Source organism: Dipodomys spectabilis, unplaced genomic scaffold (assembly GCF_019054845.1).
Source record: "Dipodomys spectabilis isolate Male_0828 unplaced genomic scaffold, ASM1905484v1 ptg000118l, whole genome shotgun sequence".
NCBI lineage: Eukaryota > Metazoa > Chordata > Mammalia > Rodentia > Heteromyidae > Dipodomys > Dipodomys spectabilis.
Window position 1 is genome coordinate 4774165 of NW_024870795.1, and position 18081 is coordinate 4792245.

Consider the following 18081-nt stretch of genomic DNA (forward strand, 5'->3'; position numbering starts at 1 on the left):
TTGACATCTCACTGTAGACATTTCTATTATAACTTTTATTACAAAGATACTTATGTGAAAAAAAAGTTGAAGCAATTTCTGTTCAGGAGTAGCTGCAGACAGCCATGTTGTGCCTGATAAAAAAAAATGGTCACCAACATTTCAGTATTGTAAATAATGTCAGAGGTTATTTTGATGAATCCATATTCAACACAACACAAGAATCCCCACATCATCCTAACACATAGGAGTTTTACCTCTGATTGAAAACCTATCTGCCATTTCTGGCTCACTATATACCATTTGGGGGCTGCTGTGATAGAAATTGTTCTTCATAAGCCAGGTGCTGGTGGCTCACCCCTGTAATCCAAGCTACTCAGGAAGCTGAGATCTGAGGATCGCGGTTCAAAGCCAACCTGGGCAGGAAAGTCTGTGAGACTCTTATCTCCAATAAATCACTAGAAAACCAGAAGTGGCGCTGTGGCTCAAGCAGTAGAGCACTCGCCTTGAGCTGAAGAGCTGAGGGACAGCGCCCAGGCCCAGAGTTCAAGCCTCAGGACCGACAAAAAGAAAAAAAAAATTGTTCTTCATTACTAAGCCAGAGCATCTCCTTGTACTCAGGACCTAGTGCTTGCTAAGAAGGTACTTTATCACTTGAGCAATACTGTAGGCTTTTTTTTTTTTTTTTGCTTTATTTATTTATTTATTTTTGTTAACAAAGAAACAATTTTATTGAGAAGGTCCCTACACTGCCCGGTCAGGGCCGCAGCACAGGCTCAGGAGCTGAGACTGCGACCCCGAGTTTTTTGCTTTATTTTTTAGATAGTGTCCCACAAAATTTATGCCCTAGCTGTGTTGGATGACAGTCCTTATATTTATGCTTCCCACATGCCCATGGTTGAGATGGGACTTTCTTGAACTTTCTGCATGGACCAGTCTTTGAGCCACAATTCTCCTCATCTCTGCCTTCCACGTAGCTGGGATTGCAGGTGTGAATCACCATGCTCAGCTCTGTTTAAAACTTCAATCCAGTGCAATTTAACTATTTTGGGGTTCACTGATTCTTTGAAGACCCAAAAAAGATTTTTCCCAGAAAAATGTATGGAAATATTCGGACTGCCTTACAATTTGAAGAGGTCTATGTATTATCCTCTGAAGCCAAAATGCTGATTTCTGCAAGACAAGTGCTCTGAATAGCATAATCTCCTCCCAAGTTAAACATTTCTTTTTTTTTTTTTTGGGGTCCGGTCGTGGGGCCTGAATTCTGGGCCTGAGCGCTGTCCCTTAGCTCTTCAGCTCAAGGCTAGCGCTCTACCACTTGAGCCACAGCACCACTTCCGGCTTTTTTCTTTTTGCTTATGTGGTACTGAGGAATCGAACCCAGGGCTCAGGCATGCAAGGCAAGTGCTCTACCACTGAGCCACCTTCCCAGCCCACAAGTTAAACATTTCTTTAGGGATCTGAAGACTCTCTAATATACTCTTACTTTTCTGTAAGCCAAAGTATTTCTGGTTTCGCTAGTTTCTGGTCATTCTGTTCACTCTAGTGTGTGTGTGTGTGTGTGTGTATGTGTGTGTGTGTGTGTGTGGTCATTCTGTTCACTCTAGTGTGTGTGTGTGTGTGTGTGTGTGTGTGGTCATTCTGTTCACTCTAGTGTGTGTGTGTGTGTGTGTGTGTGTGTGGTCATTCTGTTCACTCTAGTGTGTGTGTGTGGTCATTCTGTTCACTCTAGTGTGTGTGTGTGTGTGTGTGTGTAGTCATTCTGTTCACTCTAGTGTGTGTGTATGTGTGTGTGTGTGTGTTTCAATCCTGGGGCTTGAACTCAGGGTCTGGGTACAGTCCCTGAGGCTAGCACTCTACCACTTGAGCTACAGCTTCACTCCTGACTTTTATGGTAGTTACTTGGAGATAAGAGTCTTGCAGCCTTACCTACCTGGGCTGCCTTCAAACTATTATCCTCAGATCTCAGCCTCCAGAGCAGCTAGCTTTCAGGTGTTGCCACTGGCACCCAGCTTGACTATTAATTCTTAATAGGGTCTTGGTAACTAATTAAGTATAGTTGTGTCATCAAATAATACTGTCAAGGTTCAGAAATGTACATTGAAATATAGTTAAGTTGTGAAATAAATAGTTAAATTGTGAATGTATTTCTATTTGGCCCAATTACTGGTGAAACAAAATAAACAGCAGCAACAACAACAAAAAACCTGTATTCCTTTTTGGACCTGGCAAATAGTGCAATTTATATAGCTTGTGGCTAATTTTTCTTCCAGTTGTTAAAATTTAAAATTGTTAGTATTAGAAATGATTAAATTATATACCACCATACAAGAATGATTATTTTGTATTGCTGAACTTTTTTCCTTGCTCTTAAAAGGCCGAGATATAAAACTAAATTTATGACATAATTATTATAATTGTTCAAAAATACTTTCACTGTACTTTCATTATTTAATAGATGTGGATATGCAGGTATTCTGTTTTGTTTTTCAAAAACATAATAAATGAATGTTAAAAATAAATATAGAAAGAATATAAATATTTGAAGTGATTTAAAAATATATTGTGGGTTTCTATTTTTCCCTATAGTGTGAAAACTACCTATTTTTTTTTTTTTTGTTAAATCTGTAAGAGTAAGATATAAACTGCCTTAACAGAGCATCCGAGTTGACATAACTTGAAGAGACTATACTTAAAAAGAGTACATGGGTTTGGCTGGGAAGGTGGCTCAGTGGTAGAGCGCTTGCCTTGCATGCATGAGGCCCTGGGTTCGATTCCTCAGCATCACATAAGCAGAAAAAACCAGAAGTGGCGCTGTGGCTCAAGTGGTAGAGCACTAGCCTTGAGCTGAAGAGCTGAGGGGTAGTGCCGAGGCCCAGAGTTCAGGCCCCATGATGGACAAAAGAAAAAAGAAAAAAAAAAGAGTACATGGGTTTGCCTAGGAAGCGGGTTCACTGCCACATCTGTAAAGGTGAACCAGATTTGCATAAACTCTGCATTTCACTTTTCTTGTCCACAATATGTGGGAGTGATGTTAAGTGATCCTTCTAAGATCACTATGACTTTAAGACTCCATGACTTTTTTTTACTTTAATTTCTAACAACAAATCCATAGTGAAAAAAGCCTTCTGGCCCTCATGCCTATCATAATGCACATTCAGAAAATATTCTATTTGCAGGTTGCTCTTCTTTAAATTATTGAGAGATTTTGTTGTTGCTTGTTTGTTTATTTGTTTTGTACCAGTACTAGAACTTGAACTCAGGGCCTCTCACTATTGCTTAGCTTTTTTTCTGCTCAAGGCTTACCACTTGAGTTATATCTCTACTTCTAGCTTTTTGGTGATTAATTGGAGATAAGAGTCTCACGAACTTCCTTTTTTTTTTTGGGGGGGGGGGGGGTCCGGTCGTGGGGACTGAACTCTGGGCCTGGGCACTGTCCCTCAGCTCTTCAGCTCAAGGCTAGTGCTCTACCACTTGAGCCACAGCGCCACTTCTGGCTTTTTTCTTTTTGCTTATGTGGTGCTGAGGAATCGAACCCAGGGCCCCATGCATGCAAGGCAAGCGCTCTACCACTGAGCCACCTTCCCAGCCCCTGAGTAGCTAGTTGTGTCTACTCACAAATGGTTTTTAATTATGAAAGCATAGGGTTAAGGAAAAAAAATAAGCAAAACTTTTTCAAATTGTACCTAAATATCAGAAGAAATAGCTTTGTTATACAACTTGTTCTTTCTTAAGAGATTTATATTTTTTATATATTTTTGTTCAGTTTTTAGGCAACCTGCAACATTTCTTTATATAGGTTATCATAATTAGTTCTCTGGTGTTGAATTTAAGTTGTAAATTTTTAATATTACAAATAATACTACAGCGATTTTTTTTTGGTATTTCTATAAGGTAGAGACCTGGAAGTTGAATTTCTGGGTTTAAAGTATATGTGTTTTAAACTTAACTATATTGCCAAATTCTAACAAAGTCACAGTTTATATTAAGTATAAGAACATAGCTTTCTTCATACCTTCTCCTATACTATACCTGTCCTTTAAATTTTCTGATAGATTTTTTTTTTTCACTGAAATAGATTTTTTTTATTGTGAAAATACCATATAGAGGAGTTACAATTAGATGGGCAAGATAACGAGTACATTTCTTACCAAGCATTGTTGCCTCCTCCTTTGTTTCCCCTCCCCCCCCCCCACCTCTCCTATTTGGTCCTCCCCCACACACACCAAAGTTGTAAAGTTTGTTTTTCGACATAACGACTTGTACATCTCACTGTTGCAATGGGTCCACCTGTATCCTTATTTAAACAATTTGTTTTTCCCTTCCCCTCCACAGATTATACCAACATCAAATTCAGTGAAAGCAGGGGTTATACTGTGGGGGAGGGACATACAAAGCAACAAAGAAATCATCTTATAAATATGCTAGATAGATTTTTTTTATAAAGACTCTTTTTCGGTAGGCATGTGTACCTCACACCTGTAATCCTAGCTACTCAGAAGGCTGAAATCTGTGCATCATGGTTCAAAGCCAGCCCAAGCAGAAAGTCCATGAGACTCTTATCTCCAATTAACCACCAGAAAACCGGAAGTGGTGCTGTGATTCAAGTGGTAGAGAGCTCGCCTCTTGAGCTGAAGAGCTAAGAGACAGTGCCTAGGCCCAGAGTTCAAGCCCCATGACCAAAAAAAAAAAAATCTTATTTTTTTCTTAAATATATTTTATTATCTTTAAGTAGTTGTACAAAGAAAGAATTTGTTTTAATTTGTTCTTCTCTAACCAAGAAAGAATACAATATTTTTCATGTTCTTTAGCCATCTATATTTCTTATTTCATGACTTGCAAATTTTCTCCTTTTTGGGCCTTACCAATGCTAAGAATGTTTTATTTTTTTAAGATGGGATCTATGTTACCCAGGATGGCCTTGAACTCCTGCCTCAATTTCCCCAGTGCTGGGACAATAGGCATGCAGCACTAGTTCCAGTTTTCATTACCTTTTTTTTGGTTGTGGGTATCTTTGTATGTCAGGATGATCAATCTTTTGTTTTACATATATTCTGACTATTTCTTGACAAAATGTTTTCCTTTTTTTTTTTTGTCAATGATTCTGTGAAATTGCTCATCAAATAAGCTTTCAGTTTGGATCTAATTGCTTTTTAGTTTAGTTCAGTGGAAAATCTTAGTGAAAGTTAACTATAGTTGAATCAGTCACTCAAACAACCCGTCATGTTCATGTATCATTGATGCTTATCTCCCTGCTGCTTTCCCACAGAACGGGGAGTGTGTTTGCCTACAGTATCCCTCTGGATACTCTTTGTTTATATTGAAGCAGCAATTAGATTTAAAGATCTCAAAAATTTTCATGTAGACCTTTGTCGTCCATTTGCTGCTCACTGGTGAGTATTGTCTGTATTCTTCATGTATAATTCATTTCAATATGAACTGGTAAGTTCACTTGATTTTTTTTTTCTTAGCTATTGCACATGAGCCCAGAAAGCGCATACTGGTAAAAAGCATTAGTTGTTTGTTCTATTAGGCACGATGGCGCACACCTGTAGTCCTAGTCCTTGGGAAGCTGAGGCAGGAAGATGAGTGCAAAGCCAGCCTGGACTACAGAGCCAAACTCTATTTCAAAAAAGATCAAAAACCAAAAGAAAAATACACATAAAAACCTTTAGCCTACTTTTCAGATAGATGAGTTTTGGAATCTCAGTTTTTTCCACTGGGATTATGTCATTATCTACTTTCTTACCTGTTTCCTAGGGTCATAGAAAACAGGAAATGTGGTGATTTATGTAAAATGTTTAACTTAATACCAAGCACATAGGTGTCTGGTAAATGTTAATTATTTTATTATAATCTGATAGTGATTTCAAAAGGACTTTATGGACTACATGATTATTTCAGGACATTTAAAATAACGTAGAATTTCCTTTAGCCAATTTACAGAATTAACTTTCATAACTTTCAAAGGACTATTGTTTCTCCTTAGGAAATTTCAATAAATATTGAGAAATTCTTCATTTAATCTAACCAGAGTTTTGAAAATGAGCTTGATTTTTATGTATATTGATTATAGAATTGCTGTTATGTTTCTCATAAACATACCAGTTTTTGTTCATAGTTATGACAAAACTCAAAAAAATAGGAAATATTGCTTCCAGTATTTTTTGTCTTTTCACAAACAAGTGAATTAAATAAACCCTACTCACTAAAACATGTCTCTTTAAATTTGTAGAAAGATCACATTTAGACTATGAACTGATAAGGACTGATGTTAATGAAGCTTAATATGGGTTTAACAATGTTTGCAGAGGCTTTGAAATGGTATTAGACAGCATGATGAGTTGAATGCAAATGTTTCTACTATCCCAGAATTAAAGTTATAAGTACACCTGGTTTAATTTGGTGGCACATCCCAAATGCTAGCACTGATATCTGACACTTACATAAATGATTCTTTAATTTATGCATGACAGAATATTTGTGAATTAATTTTCTAGGAATAGCTGGTGACATTACTCCTTAGGCAGTAAGAAGGCTAAGTTAAAATTAGTCAACTTCTAGTGTTAAAAACTGAACATCATTTTGATTTGTTAAATATTTAGCTTATTTTCTTGTGGTCAATCATAAAACCTTTCCCTTTTTTAGTTCTTAGCATACAGATACTGCAATTCTAATACACAAGTTGGGCCAATAATTATTGATAGACTGTAGCCACTAGATCTGACAGTCACTGTTGTAACTTCTTGACTTTATTTAATGAGCACTGAAGTCTGATGGGAAGCATTTAAAAAAAAAATATGGACTAGTAGTCCTGCTGTTCTCTGGGTGTTTGTCCTGTATGCGACTGTCTGATTTCCAAATGAAAATGTAGAATGATAATAAAAAGTGTCATTTTGCTATGACCTTTATGTATGCTTTTACTGAATACTGTCTTCAGCTAGCTATCATCAGCTAGAATTTATTTTTTAATTGTAAGAATTTATCTTTTTTTTTTGGCCAGTCCTAGGGCTTGAACTCAAGGCCTGGGCACTGTCCCTGAGCTGCTTTTTCTCAAGGATGGCACTCTACCATTTTGATCCCCAACACCACTTCTGGCGTTTTCTATTTATGTGTTTCTGAGGAATCAAACCCAGGGCTTCATGTATGCCAGGCAAGCACTCTACCACTAAGCCACATTCCCAGCCTGTTACCTAATAATAAAAAGTCATAGATATCCTGATGTCCTTTATTTGATGCATGTATTGTTTGTTTCAAACTTGCAATGATTGTCCTGATTGTCTCCTTTCTAGTATTGGTTATCCTGTGGTGACTTTGGGCTTTGGCTTCAAAAGTTATGTGAGCTACAAAATGCGGTTAAGAAAGCAAAAGGAAGTGCAAAAAGAGAACGAATTTTACATGCAGCTTCTTCAGCAAGCCCTTCCTCCAGAGCAACAGATGCTACAGAAACAAGAAAAAGAGGCAGAGGAAGGTAGGGCTTTACTCCAAAGTTGTCAACCTAATAAGCTGGTCTGTTGTGTCTCCTTGTAGATTTTTCTTTTCAGAACAGTAGCTAAGGTTTTAGGTCTTCCTCTTTTCTGGTATTCTGCCTCAGAGCCATTGTTTTGCCTGGTCAGAAGCTATAGTATGGCTAAGTACTGGTGGCTCACACTTGTAATCCTAGCTACTCAGGAGGCTAACATCTGAGATTTCTAGTTCAAAGCCAGCCAAGCAGAAAAGTCTGTGAGATACTTATCTCCAATTAACCACCAGAAAACTGGAAGTGGAGCTGTGGCTCAAAGTGGTAAAGTGTTACCCTTAAGCAAGAGAGTTCAGGGACAGTGCCTAGGCCCTGAGTTGAAGTCCCAAAACTGACAAAAAAAAAAAAAAAGAAAAAAAAGATAGAGCATCTGCTTCTAAATACTTATTTATTCATTTATTTCTAAATATGTTTACTTCATTTTTTTCATTTTTTCATTTATTTGATACTGTGTTACTACAAAATTTTAAAAATATTTTTCACTCACCCAATGTGGAAGAAATATTTGTATTGTCAAAGCTTATAGAATTCACAAACATAGACCATGGTAATGACAACTTGCCTTGTGAAGGTTAAAATGTGTTGGTGACTTTAAGTACCACTATTTCACAATACTATGAAATTTGTGAAATTTATATAATCATTTAATCTCAAAAATTATTAAAAATATATTTTTGCCAACAAAATAATATATAACTGTGAATTTGTCATTGAACAAGCCAAAAACCAAAATATAAACAAAATAGAGATGTGAACATGTAGGATTGATTTATAAGTTGTAAGTCAGAAGATAGATAGGGTTGATTATTCTGTTTCATATAATGTGATAGAGATTTTGTTTATTTTTTATTTTTTGTCGGTCGTGGGGCTTGAACTCTGGGCCTGGGCGCTGTCCCTCAGCTCTTCAGCTCAAGGCGAGCGCTCTACCACTTGAGCTACAGCGCCACTTCCGGTTTTCTGGTGGTTTATTGGAGATAGGAGTCTCATGGTCTTTCCTGCCAGGGCTGGCTTTGAACCACGATCCTCAGATCTCAGCCTCCTGAGTAGCTAGGATTACAGGCGTGAGCCACCAGCGCCCGGCTGTGATAGAGATTTTAAATTGAACCATTTTTAATGAGACTTCTTACATAGATATTCAACCAGTTAGATAAAGATGAATTGACAACAGTACTAGTTTTCTTGGCTTGGGTGTTAGAAGTTTGAAGTCATGTTTGCATATCAAAATACATATCAAAATCTTTTTCTCTGAGATTGTGCAAAAATGTCCCTCACGTAGACATGAAAAAGTTGGAATATCTAGAGTTGATACAAAAATTATTTACTAGAGAGTTATTTTGGGGCCTTATGCTGGCTAGATGGGTACTCTACCACTTAAACCACACCTCCAGCCCAGAAAATTCTTCATAAGCCTGCTAGTATATGGTACAGACTTAATACCTCACTGGAGCCAAGATGGGATAGATAGCCTTTATCCTGAAATCATTAACTATTTTGTTTCCAGTAAAATGATTAGTAGTTGGTTTAATCTAGTCATCTTTTTTTTTCTGGTCTGGGATTTGAACTTAGGACCTGGCACTGTTCCTCAACTTAATTTTGCCCAAGGTTAGCACTCTAATCCTTTATCCATAGAGTCACTTTGGCTTTTCTGTGATTAATTAGAGAAAGAATCTCACACACTTTCCTATCAGGACTAACTTTGAACTGTGATCCTCAGATCTCAGCCTACTCAGTAGCTAGGATTACGGGCATGTGGCAAGCTAGTTATCTTTTAAAAGGAGAATAATTTGACTCTGTTCTTTGATCATAATGATAAATTTTATTTGATTGATGTAATAAGTACAAATTATAAAATTCGAATCTGATTTTAAGGTCAAATCTTTAGTAGTTTGGTATTCATAAATGTTGATGATTTTCTTTTTTTCTTTTCTTTTTTTTTTTGTTGTTGTTGGTTGGGGGGCTTGAACTCTAGGCCTTGGCGCTGTCCCTCAGCTCTTCAGCTCGAGATGAGCGCTCTACCACTTGAGCCACAGCGCCACTTCTGATTTTCTGGTGGCTGTTTGGAGATAAGAGCCTCACTGACTTTCCTGCGTGGGCTGGCTTTGCACTGCGATCCTCAAATCTCAGCTTCTTGAGTAGCTAGGATTACAGGTGTGAGCCACCGGCATGATGATTTTCTTTTTTTTTTTTTGGGTCCGGTTGTGGGGCCTGTACTCTGGGCCTGGGCGCTGTCCCTCAGCTCTTCAGCTCAAGGCTAGCACTCTACCACTTGAGCCACAGCGCCGCTTCCGGCTTTTTTCTTTTTGCTTATGTGATGCTGAGGAATCGAACCCAGGGCCTCAGGCATGCAAGGCAAGTGCTCTACCACTGAGCCACCTTCCCAGCCCGGCAAGATGATTTTCTGAAGTACAGAGTCTCAAACATACTTAGATTTATTTTTTGAAGTTAGCATAATTGGTGGTAACTATTGCTTCCAAGGGAGTTCACAAATTAATGTAGTAAATTTCTAAGCCAACCTGGGGGCTGGTGGCTCACATTTGTAATCCTAGCTACTCAGGAGGCTGAGGTCTAAGGATCACAATTCAAAGCCAGCCCCAGCAGGAAAGTCCTTGAGACTCTTATCTTCAATTAACCACCAGAAAACCGGGGGGGGGGGGGGGGGGGGGGGGGGGGGGCGCTGTGGCTCAAGTGGCAGAGCACTACCCTTGAGCTGAAGAGCGGAGGGATACCACCCAGGTCCAGAGTTCAAGCACCATGACTGACCAAAAAAAAAAGAAAAAAGAAAAAAATTTTCTAAGCCAAGCTAATACAGTTTTGTTGAATCAATATAATCTTATGCCTTTAAAACTAAATATTCCAGTGTGGATTGTTTTGTTTGTTGATTTGTTTTTGGTGTTGTAGCAGCCAAAGGATTACCTGATATGGATTCCTCGATCCTTATACATCACAATGGAGGCATCCCAGCCAACAAAAAACTGTCTACAACTTTGCCAGAGATAGAATATCGAGAAAAAGGGAAAGAAAAGGACAAGGATGCCAAAAAACACAACGTTGGAATAAATAACAACAATATTCTACAACCTGTAGACTCTAAAATACAAGAAATTGAGTATATGGAAAACCATATCAATAGTAAAAGATTAAATAATGATCTTGTGGGAAGTACAGAAAATCTCTTAAAAGAGGACTCATGCACTGCTTCCTCAAAAAATTACAAAAATGCCAGTGGAGTTGTGAACTCCTCTCCTCGAAGTCATAGTGCTTCAAATGGGAGCATCCCTTCCTCCTCTAGTAAAAACGAGAAGAAGCAGAAGTGCACCAGTAAGAGTCCAAGTACACATAAGGACTTAATGGAAAACTGTATTCCTAATAACCAGCTAAGCAAACCAGATGCTTTGGTAAGGTAAGTGTGCATGCTAAATCCTTCCCAGTCTTTCCAGTAAACAACATTCTTGAAAAGCAAACCAGCCTACCTAGGGCCCTGTAGGATTGTCTGTGATCAGACATTGTGACTAGTGCCATTTTGGTGTTCAATTTACATGGTTTTTTTGGCAACTTTGTGTCATTGTCTTGCATTGATTTAGCTTTTTCTGTTGTTCTATGTAAGAGGTAATGGTGATCAATTTCCACATTTGACAGATTGACATGGGGCCTGATTCTTCAGGTGTATGTTCTTGTCCTTTTATGTTTGTATATCTGAAGTTCTTTTGGCAAACACAAAAAGAAGAGTTTATGCCTGTCATGTAAATCTCTCTGCTTGTTAAACAGATACAGATGGTGGGGAGTAAGATAGCTGTCTTTGTCACCTCATACTTGTTTTTGTTTATTTTGTTTGTTTCTTTTTCTGTGGCTAGAATGTAAATTACTCATAGATAACCCTGAGAAAGTTCAGTTTTATAAGTAACTTCTTTCTAAAAATTCCATAGTCAAAGCCAGGGGCTGGTGGCTCACGCCTGTAATCCTTCCTACTCAGGAGGCTGAGATCTGAGGATCACAGTTCAAAGCCAGCCTGGGTAGCAAAGTCCGTGAGACTCTTATCTCCAATAAAACTACTAGAAAACTGGAAGTGGCACTATGGCTCAAGCAGTAGAGTGCTCGCCTTGAGCTGAAGAGCGCAGGGATAGCGCCCACGCCCAGAGTTCGAGCCCCATGGCCGACCAAAAAAAAAAAAATCCATAGACAGAATTGTAGGTGTAGATATTATTTTATTTATTTATTTTTGCCAGTCCTGGGCTTGAACTCAGGCCTGGGAACTGTCCCTGAGCTGCTTTTGCTGAAGGCTAGCAGTCTACCACTTCAGCCACAGCACCACTACTGGCTTTTGTGTTTATGTGGTACTGAGGAATCAAACTCAAAAGCTTCATGCATGCTAGGCAAGCACTCCACCACTAAGCCACATTCCCAGCCCCCTTTTTAAATATTAAAAGAATAACATTGTTGTGTCAAAGTGGCTTAGATTTAATTTTGCTAAGTTATATAAGACTTAAAGTTAGGCAAACAGATACTGTAGCCTTTACCTCAGGTATTTACTCTGGAAGTCCATATGAATTTGTCACAGGTAACTCAAGAGGACAGCTGTAACTCACCCAGTCCACTAAGCAAACTTATCTCCCACTTCCTTTGGCTCACACAAAGGCTAAGGACAATTTGAGGAGGGAGAGTTTCTAACATTACAAATGATATGCAAGCTGGGTTGCCAATGGCATGCACCTATGATCCTAGCTGCTCAGGGTTCTGAATTCTGGAGTGGGCACACAAATCAGATTGCTGATCACTAGTTAACCAGCAAAAATCCCAAAGTAGAAGCATAGCTCAAGTGGCAGAACACCAACCCTGAGTATAAAAGCTGAGCAAGCCTTGAATTCAAGGCCTAGCACTGACACAAAATGAATTTTTAATTTCTTTTCATCTTTTGGTTGGTAGTTGGATTAAGGAAAGCATATTACTGTTCTGTGTCAGGCAGCAGAGGTTTCATAACCACATGAACTTGGAAGTATGCTGTCACTGATGCAGGACAGGCATCCACATTGTTAGGACATTTTGCCCACTCATGCTGTGTGGAGTAGACATTAAAGAGCCCTTCTCCAGATACCACTGGGAGAGAGATCAGTCATTTCCTACAGATCCTCTAGATACTGTAGATGAGACATCTCACAATTATTTCACACCTTTTTTCCTATATGTTTTTTTTTTGGGGGGGGGGGCAGTGGTGGGCTTGAATTCTGGGCCTAGGTGCTGTCCCTTAGCTCTTCAGCTCAAGGCAAGTGCTCTGCCACTTGAGCCACAGTGCCACTTCTGACTTTCTGGTGGTTAATTGGAGATAAGAGTCTCACTGACTTTCCTGCCAGGGAAGACTTTGAACCTTGATCCAGAGATCAGAGCCTCCTGAGTAGCTAGGAGTACAGCTGTGAGTCACCAGCGCCCATCTCCTATATGATTTTAAGAATAGTAGTCAGAGCCATGTACCTGTTATTCATGGCTGAAATCCTGGCTACTCAGGAGGCTGAGATCTGAGGATTGCGCTTTGAAGCCAGCCTGGGCAGAAAAGTCCCTGTGACTCATCTCTAATTAACTACCCCCAAACCAGAAGTAGAACTGTAGCTCAAGTAGTAGAGTGCTACCCTTGAGCACAAAGAGGCTCAGGAATAGCCGCCCAGCCCCAAGTTCAACCCCCAAGACAGGCAAAAAATAAAAAATAAATCTTTTTTTAAAGAAAAGCAGTTAAGCCAAAACAGCTTTCCTCTCATGGTTGTGGCTGAGAGCAGTCAAAAGGCTCCTTCTGGGCACTAGTCATGGTGCTGATTGACTGTACTATTGCCTCTGTCCTCAGTAGAGAAGGTCCTGGGGTAGGTGTGTGCTTCCTCTTTGATCATCACTGTACACTGTACCTGTAAGCCCCAGAGCATAACCATTTCACAGAACTATTGCAAATACATAAATAGAAAATACTATATTTGAGTAGTTTTTATAAACTTACATAGGATTATTTTCAATTTTTAATTAATATAAAAATGGAAGGATGACCTAACTATACAATGAGAAGGGAGAAATTTAGCATGTTTAGCACCAATTTATTTAGTGGAATTTTAACACCAATATTATAAAATTATACTTTTAAGCTATATTAAAGAATATAGAAGCCAGGCACTGGTGGCTCATGCCTGTAATCCTAGCTACTCAGGAGGCTGAGATCTGAGGATCATGGTTCAAAGCCAGCCCAGGCAGGAAAGTCCATGAGACTCCTATCTCCAAATAACCACTAGAAAGCCAGAAATGGCTCTGTGGCTCAAAGTGGTAGAGCACTAGCCTTGAGCTGAAGTACTTAGGGACAGCGCCCAGGCCCAGAGTTCAAGACATACAATTGACCCAAAAAAAAAAAAAGTATGAGAAATTATTCATGATATAGTGTTTCATGAAGAAAGGAGAAAACAAAACATTTTTTTCTAATATGCACTGTAAAAAAGGGATTTGATGGAGAAAGTCAAAATGTCAAGGAAAGTTATTGCCTCAAGATAGTTCTGGTCATTTTATTTCTATTTTATTTCTTTTTTTTTTATATCTTTTCAAATATTTCCAGGAAAAGCAGCAATGGAAGGTATATCTGACAAGCACATAGCCAGCGAGGTTGAAGGAGGGCTTATTTCCCCTCTTCTCAGCCTTGCCTGTCTCCTCTGTTTCCTTGTATTTGATTGCCTGTGTGTTTCAGTGTTAATACGACTGACTGATAAAGCTGCTGTGAGAGTGAGTTTGACATCTTTAGATGGAGAAGGCTGGACCCAGTAGTCTCTAAAGCTCCTTCTAATGTCCATGTGCAGCGCAACAATGAGAACATGCCCCTTGGCTTCTGCAGCTGCACCAGGGGCAGACCCATGCCGGGGGCATACCCAGTTCCCGTCTGGCTGTCACTTTCACAGGGCTGCCTCCAACTGCTTTTTCAAATGTTTAGGGAAAAAAAATGTTGAAAACCAGCACTATATTCATTAGCAATTGGCTACCGCAGTAATAAGTTACTGATACATTCTGTAGGTATGTCTGGCTCAACACCATGATTAGTTAAGAATTGCTACTTTTGAAAAACCAATTCGGGCTGGGAAGGTGGCTCAGTGGTAGAGCACTTGCCTTGCATGCATGAGGCCCTGGGTTCAATTCCTCAGCACCACATAAGCAAAAAAGAAAAAAGCCTGAAGTGGTGCTGTGGCTCAAGTGGTAGAGCACTAGCCTTGACCTGAAGAGCTGAGGGACAGCGCCCAGGCCCAGGCCCAGAGTTCAGGCCCCACGATCGGACCCAAAAAAAAACAATTCATTGACCTTTGAAGGAAAAATTTAATTACTAGTCCACTACTTTCAAAGAGCATCCTTATAGATTGTTGTAGCTGTCCAGAAAAGCTTTGATGGCATTCCTTGTGAGGTAGATTACAGGCATGAGCTCTTGGAGCTTGATAGATGTGCCCTAGGATGCCATCTCCCATGGTTAGCAAGCACTGCAGCACATAGGTCAGATCTGGGCTCTTGCCTAGTTTTGTAAATAAAATTTTTGTTGGATTATAGCTACTCTCATCCATTTACATACTGTCAGTGGATCCTTTTGTGCCATGGTAGCAGAGTTGAGTAGCTGGGACAGAGACTGCATGGCCTGTGCAGCCAGAACTATTTACTTTCTGGCCCTGTTCAAACAAAGTATGCTGACCCTGCTTTGTATAGTGCTTGTAAACTCTAGAGCCCAGAACCAGGGTCTCTTCATTTTTATGTCTCTATAGAAATTGAGGGCTTGGTGTTTGTGAAATAAATGAATGGAGCAGGCTATAATCTCTCAGGAAATGCAGGACATTGTAGAGAAGAAGGGGACAGATAGACTGCTGGGGTAAAGAAGTATGGGGGAAGACCTAGAACTTAAGAGTAATAAATGTTGCCTATTGGCTTCTTCTCTAGAAGCTGGGGAGCTTGCTTAAGGCTAGTCTGAATGCCTCATACTTACAAAATGACCCTGTTTCTCTTAGCTTTGTGCTATAGATTCTTTACCCAATGTATTTAAAAGCAGAGATCCAATAATGTTGGTAGCCAAAAATATTTTTACTCCTAAGATGGCAAAAATCCTAGACAAAAAGAGGGGGAAAATGAAGAAAATCAGTTATTTTAACTAAGTATAATATTAGGAAGGAATAATGTGTATTTTTGAGTAAGGTTTGTTTAAGCTTGTTTTTTTTTCCCCGATACTAGGGATCGCACTCAGGGCCTCACATACGCCAGGCCTAGCCTCTACCACTTGAGCTTTGCCACTCAGACTGATTTGTTTCAATTTTCCAGTGGTTAATTTTAAAATATTTTACAGCCTGGTGCTGGCAACTCATACCTGTAATCCTAGCTACTTAGGAGGACAAAATCTAAAGGATCATAGTTCAAAGGCAGCTAGGCAGAAAAGTTTACAAGATTCTTGTCTCCAGTTAAACAGTGAAAAACTGGGTTAGAGATCATCAGCTGAGCAAGCACACTGAACAAATCCCCCAAATTCTAGTATAGCAGATAAATAATAAATCTGCATATTTACGCATATATATGCAGGTATGTTTATATTTTGGTCTTCCTAGCACTGCAAGAAATATGTCAGAAATTCTTATAAAAAGGAGAAAATGGGCTGGGAAGGTGGCTCCGTGATAGGGTGCTTGCCTTGCATGCATGAGGCCCTGGGTTCGATTACTCAGCACCACATAAACAGAAAAAAGTGGCACTGTGGTTCAAGTAGAAAGCTCAGGGACAGCACCCCAGCCTATAGTTCAAGACCTATGACCAACAAAAAAAAAGAATTAAAAACAACAACAAAATAGAGAAAACAGTTCCATTACTATGACACAAGTCACTTAATATTTTCTTATGTTTTCAACATAGTAAAAAAAAATCTTAGCTAGGTGCCAGTAGCACACACCTATAATCCTAGCTACTTAGGAGGCTGATTTCTGAGAATCACATGTGTATATGTGATTATATATGTATGTATACACACATACGTATTTAAAATCTCTGCTGGCTACAGGAGCCTGAGATCTGGAGGATTGGAGTTCAAAGCTAGATGAGCAAAAAAGTCTAGGAGTTTACATCCCCAAAATAACCAGCAAAAAGCCAAATTTGAAGTGTGGTTCAAATGGTAGAGCACCAGCTGAGCTAGAAATAGGCCCTGACACCAATAATGATTAAATGAATAAATATGATTTCTTTGTGGCTTGGTAACTCTTTTCTTAAGGCTGAACAATGCAGTGTATGAATGAACCACAATTTATCCATTCATTTCTACTGAAGGACAGCTTGGTTGTGAGACAAATGATGAATATTTTTCATACATTTTTTATTAGCTTACATTAGATGTATAGGAAATTTCATTGTTACATGTCTACACCTTTAGAATAATATTTAATTAATCACTGTCCTTCCTACCTCCTTTCTTTTCATATTCTTAATTCCCATCATACATTATCATCTTTGATGAGGTATCTGTTGAAATCTGGCCCAGCCCATTTTAAAGTTGTTTTCTTATTGTTGAGTTTTAAGAGCTCTGTGTATATTTTGAATCACGGTCTTTATTACTATTATTATCATTATTATTTTTATTGTGGCATTAGAGTTTGAATTCTCAGGACCTGGCACTTGCTACGCAGTTGCTCTACCCTTGAGCCACACCTCCAGTCCTGTTTCACACTGGTTATTTGTAGGATAGGGGCTCCCTTCCTGTCCATTTGCTCATCTGTGCAGATGCCTACTTTAGGCTTCCCATAGTTACTGAATATCAAACACATGCCACTGTGTTTGCCATGGAGATGTTGTTTCATGGACTGTTCTGTGTGGGCTGGCCTTGAACTTGGTCTTCCAGTTCTTAGCCTCCCACGTAGCTAGGATTACAGTCATGAGCCACAGTGCTCACCATATATATGTGTGTATATATATATATATATATTTCAGGGTCTTACTCTATAGCTCAGGCTAACCTTGAACTTGCAGTCCTACTGCTTCAGCCTCTCTGGTGCTTAGATTACAGTCTTTTGCCTGGGCTCAGATCCTCCAGATCTCTAGATCTCTTCTTGAGTTAGCTAATAGGCATGAGCCACCGGCTCCCAGCTTGGCTAAGTCTTTTATAGTCTTTTGCAACTATTTCTCTCAGTCTAAGGTTTATTTTCATCTTTTTTATTTTTATTTTTTTGTCAGTTGTGGGACTTTAACTTTGGGCCTGGGCGCTGTCCCTCAGCTCTTCAGCTCAAGGCTAGTGCTCTACCACTTGAGCCACAGTGCCACTTCTAATTTTCTGGTGGTTAATTGGGGATAAGAGTCTCATGGATGTTCCTGCCCAGGCTGGCTTTGAACTGTGATCCTCAGATCTCAACCTCCTGAGAAGCTAGGATTACAGGCATGAGCCACCTGCGCCCAGCATTATGTTAATCTTTTGACAGCCCTTTACATTTGAAAGTGGTTTCAGCTTCTTTCTTTTCTGTCTTGTATCTTTAGAATTTTATGTATGGTTTTTGTCTCCTTTTTTTCATTGTCTTTAGAATTGTATGTGTAATTTTTGTGTCCTTTTTTTCCCTTAAATTATGTCAAAATAA

General features: G+C 39.2%; 1 protein-coding gene across 1 annotated transcript in view; it reads left to right on the top strand.

Moving 5' to 3' along the window:
- Maco1 (macoilin 1) overlaps positions 1-18081 on the top strand; it is a 76952-nt gene that overhangs the window by 25535 nt on the left and 33336 nt on the right. Inside the window, exons 4-6 of the mRNA XM_042688586.1 lie at positions 5249-5372; positions 7272-7450; positions 10397-10898. Coding sequence (XP_042544520.1) covers positions 5249-5372; positions 7272-7450; positions 10397-10898 — 805 coding nt within the window. The remainder of the gene's footprint in view (positions 1-5248; positions 5373-7271; positions 7451-10396; positions 10899-18081) is intronic.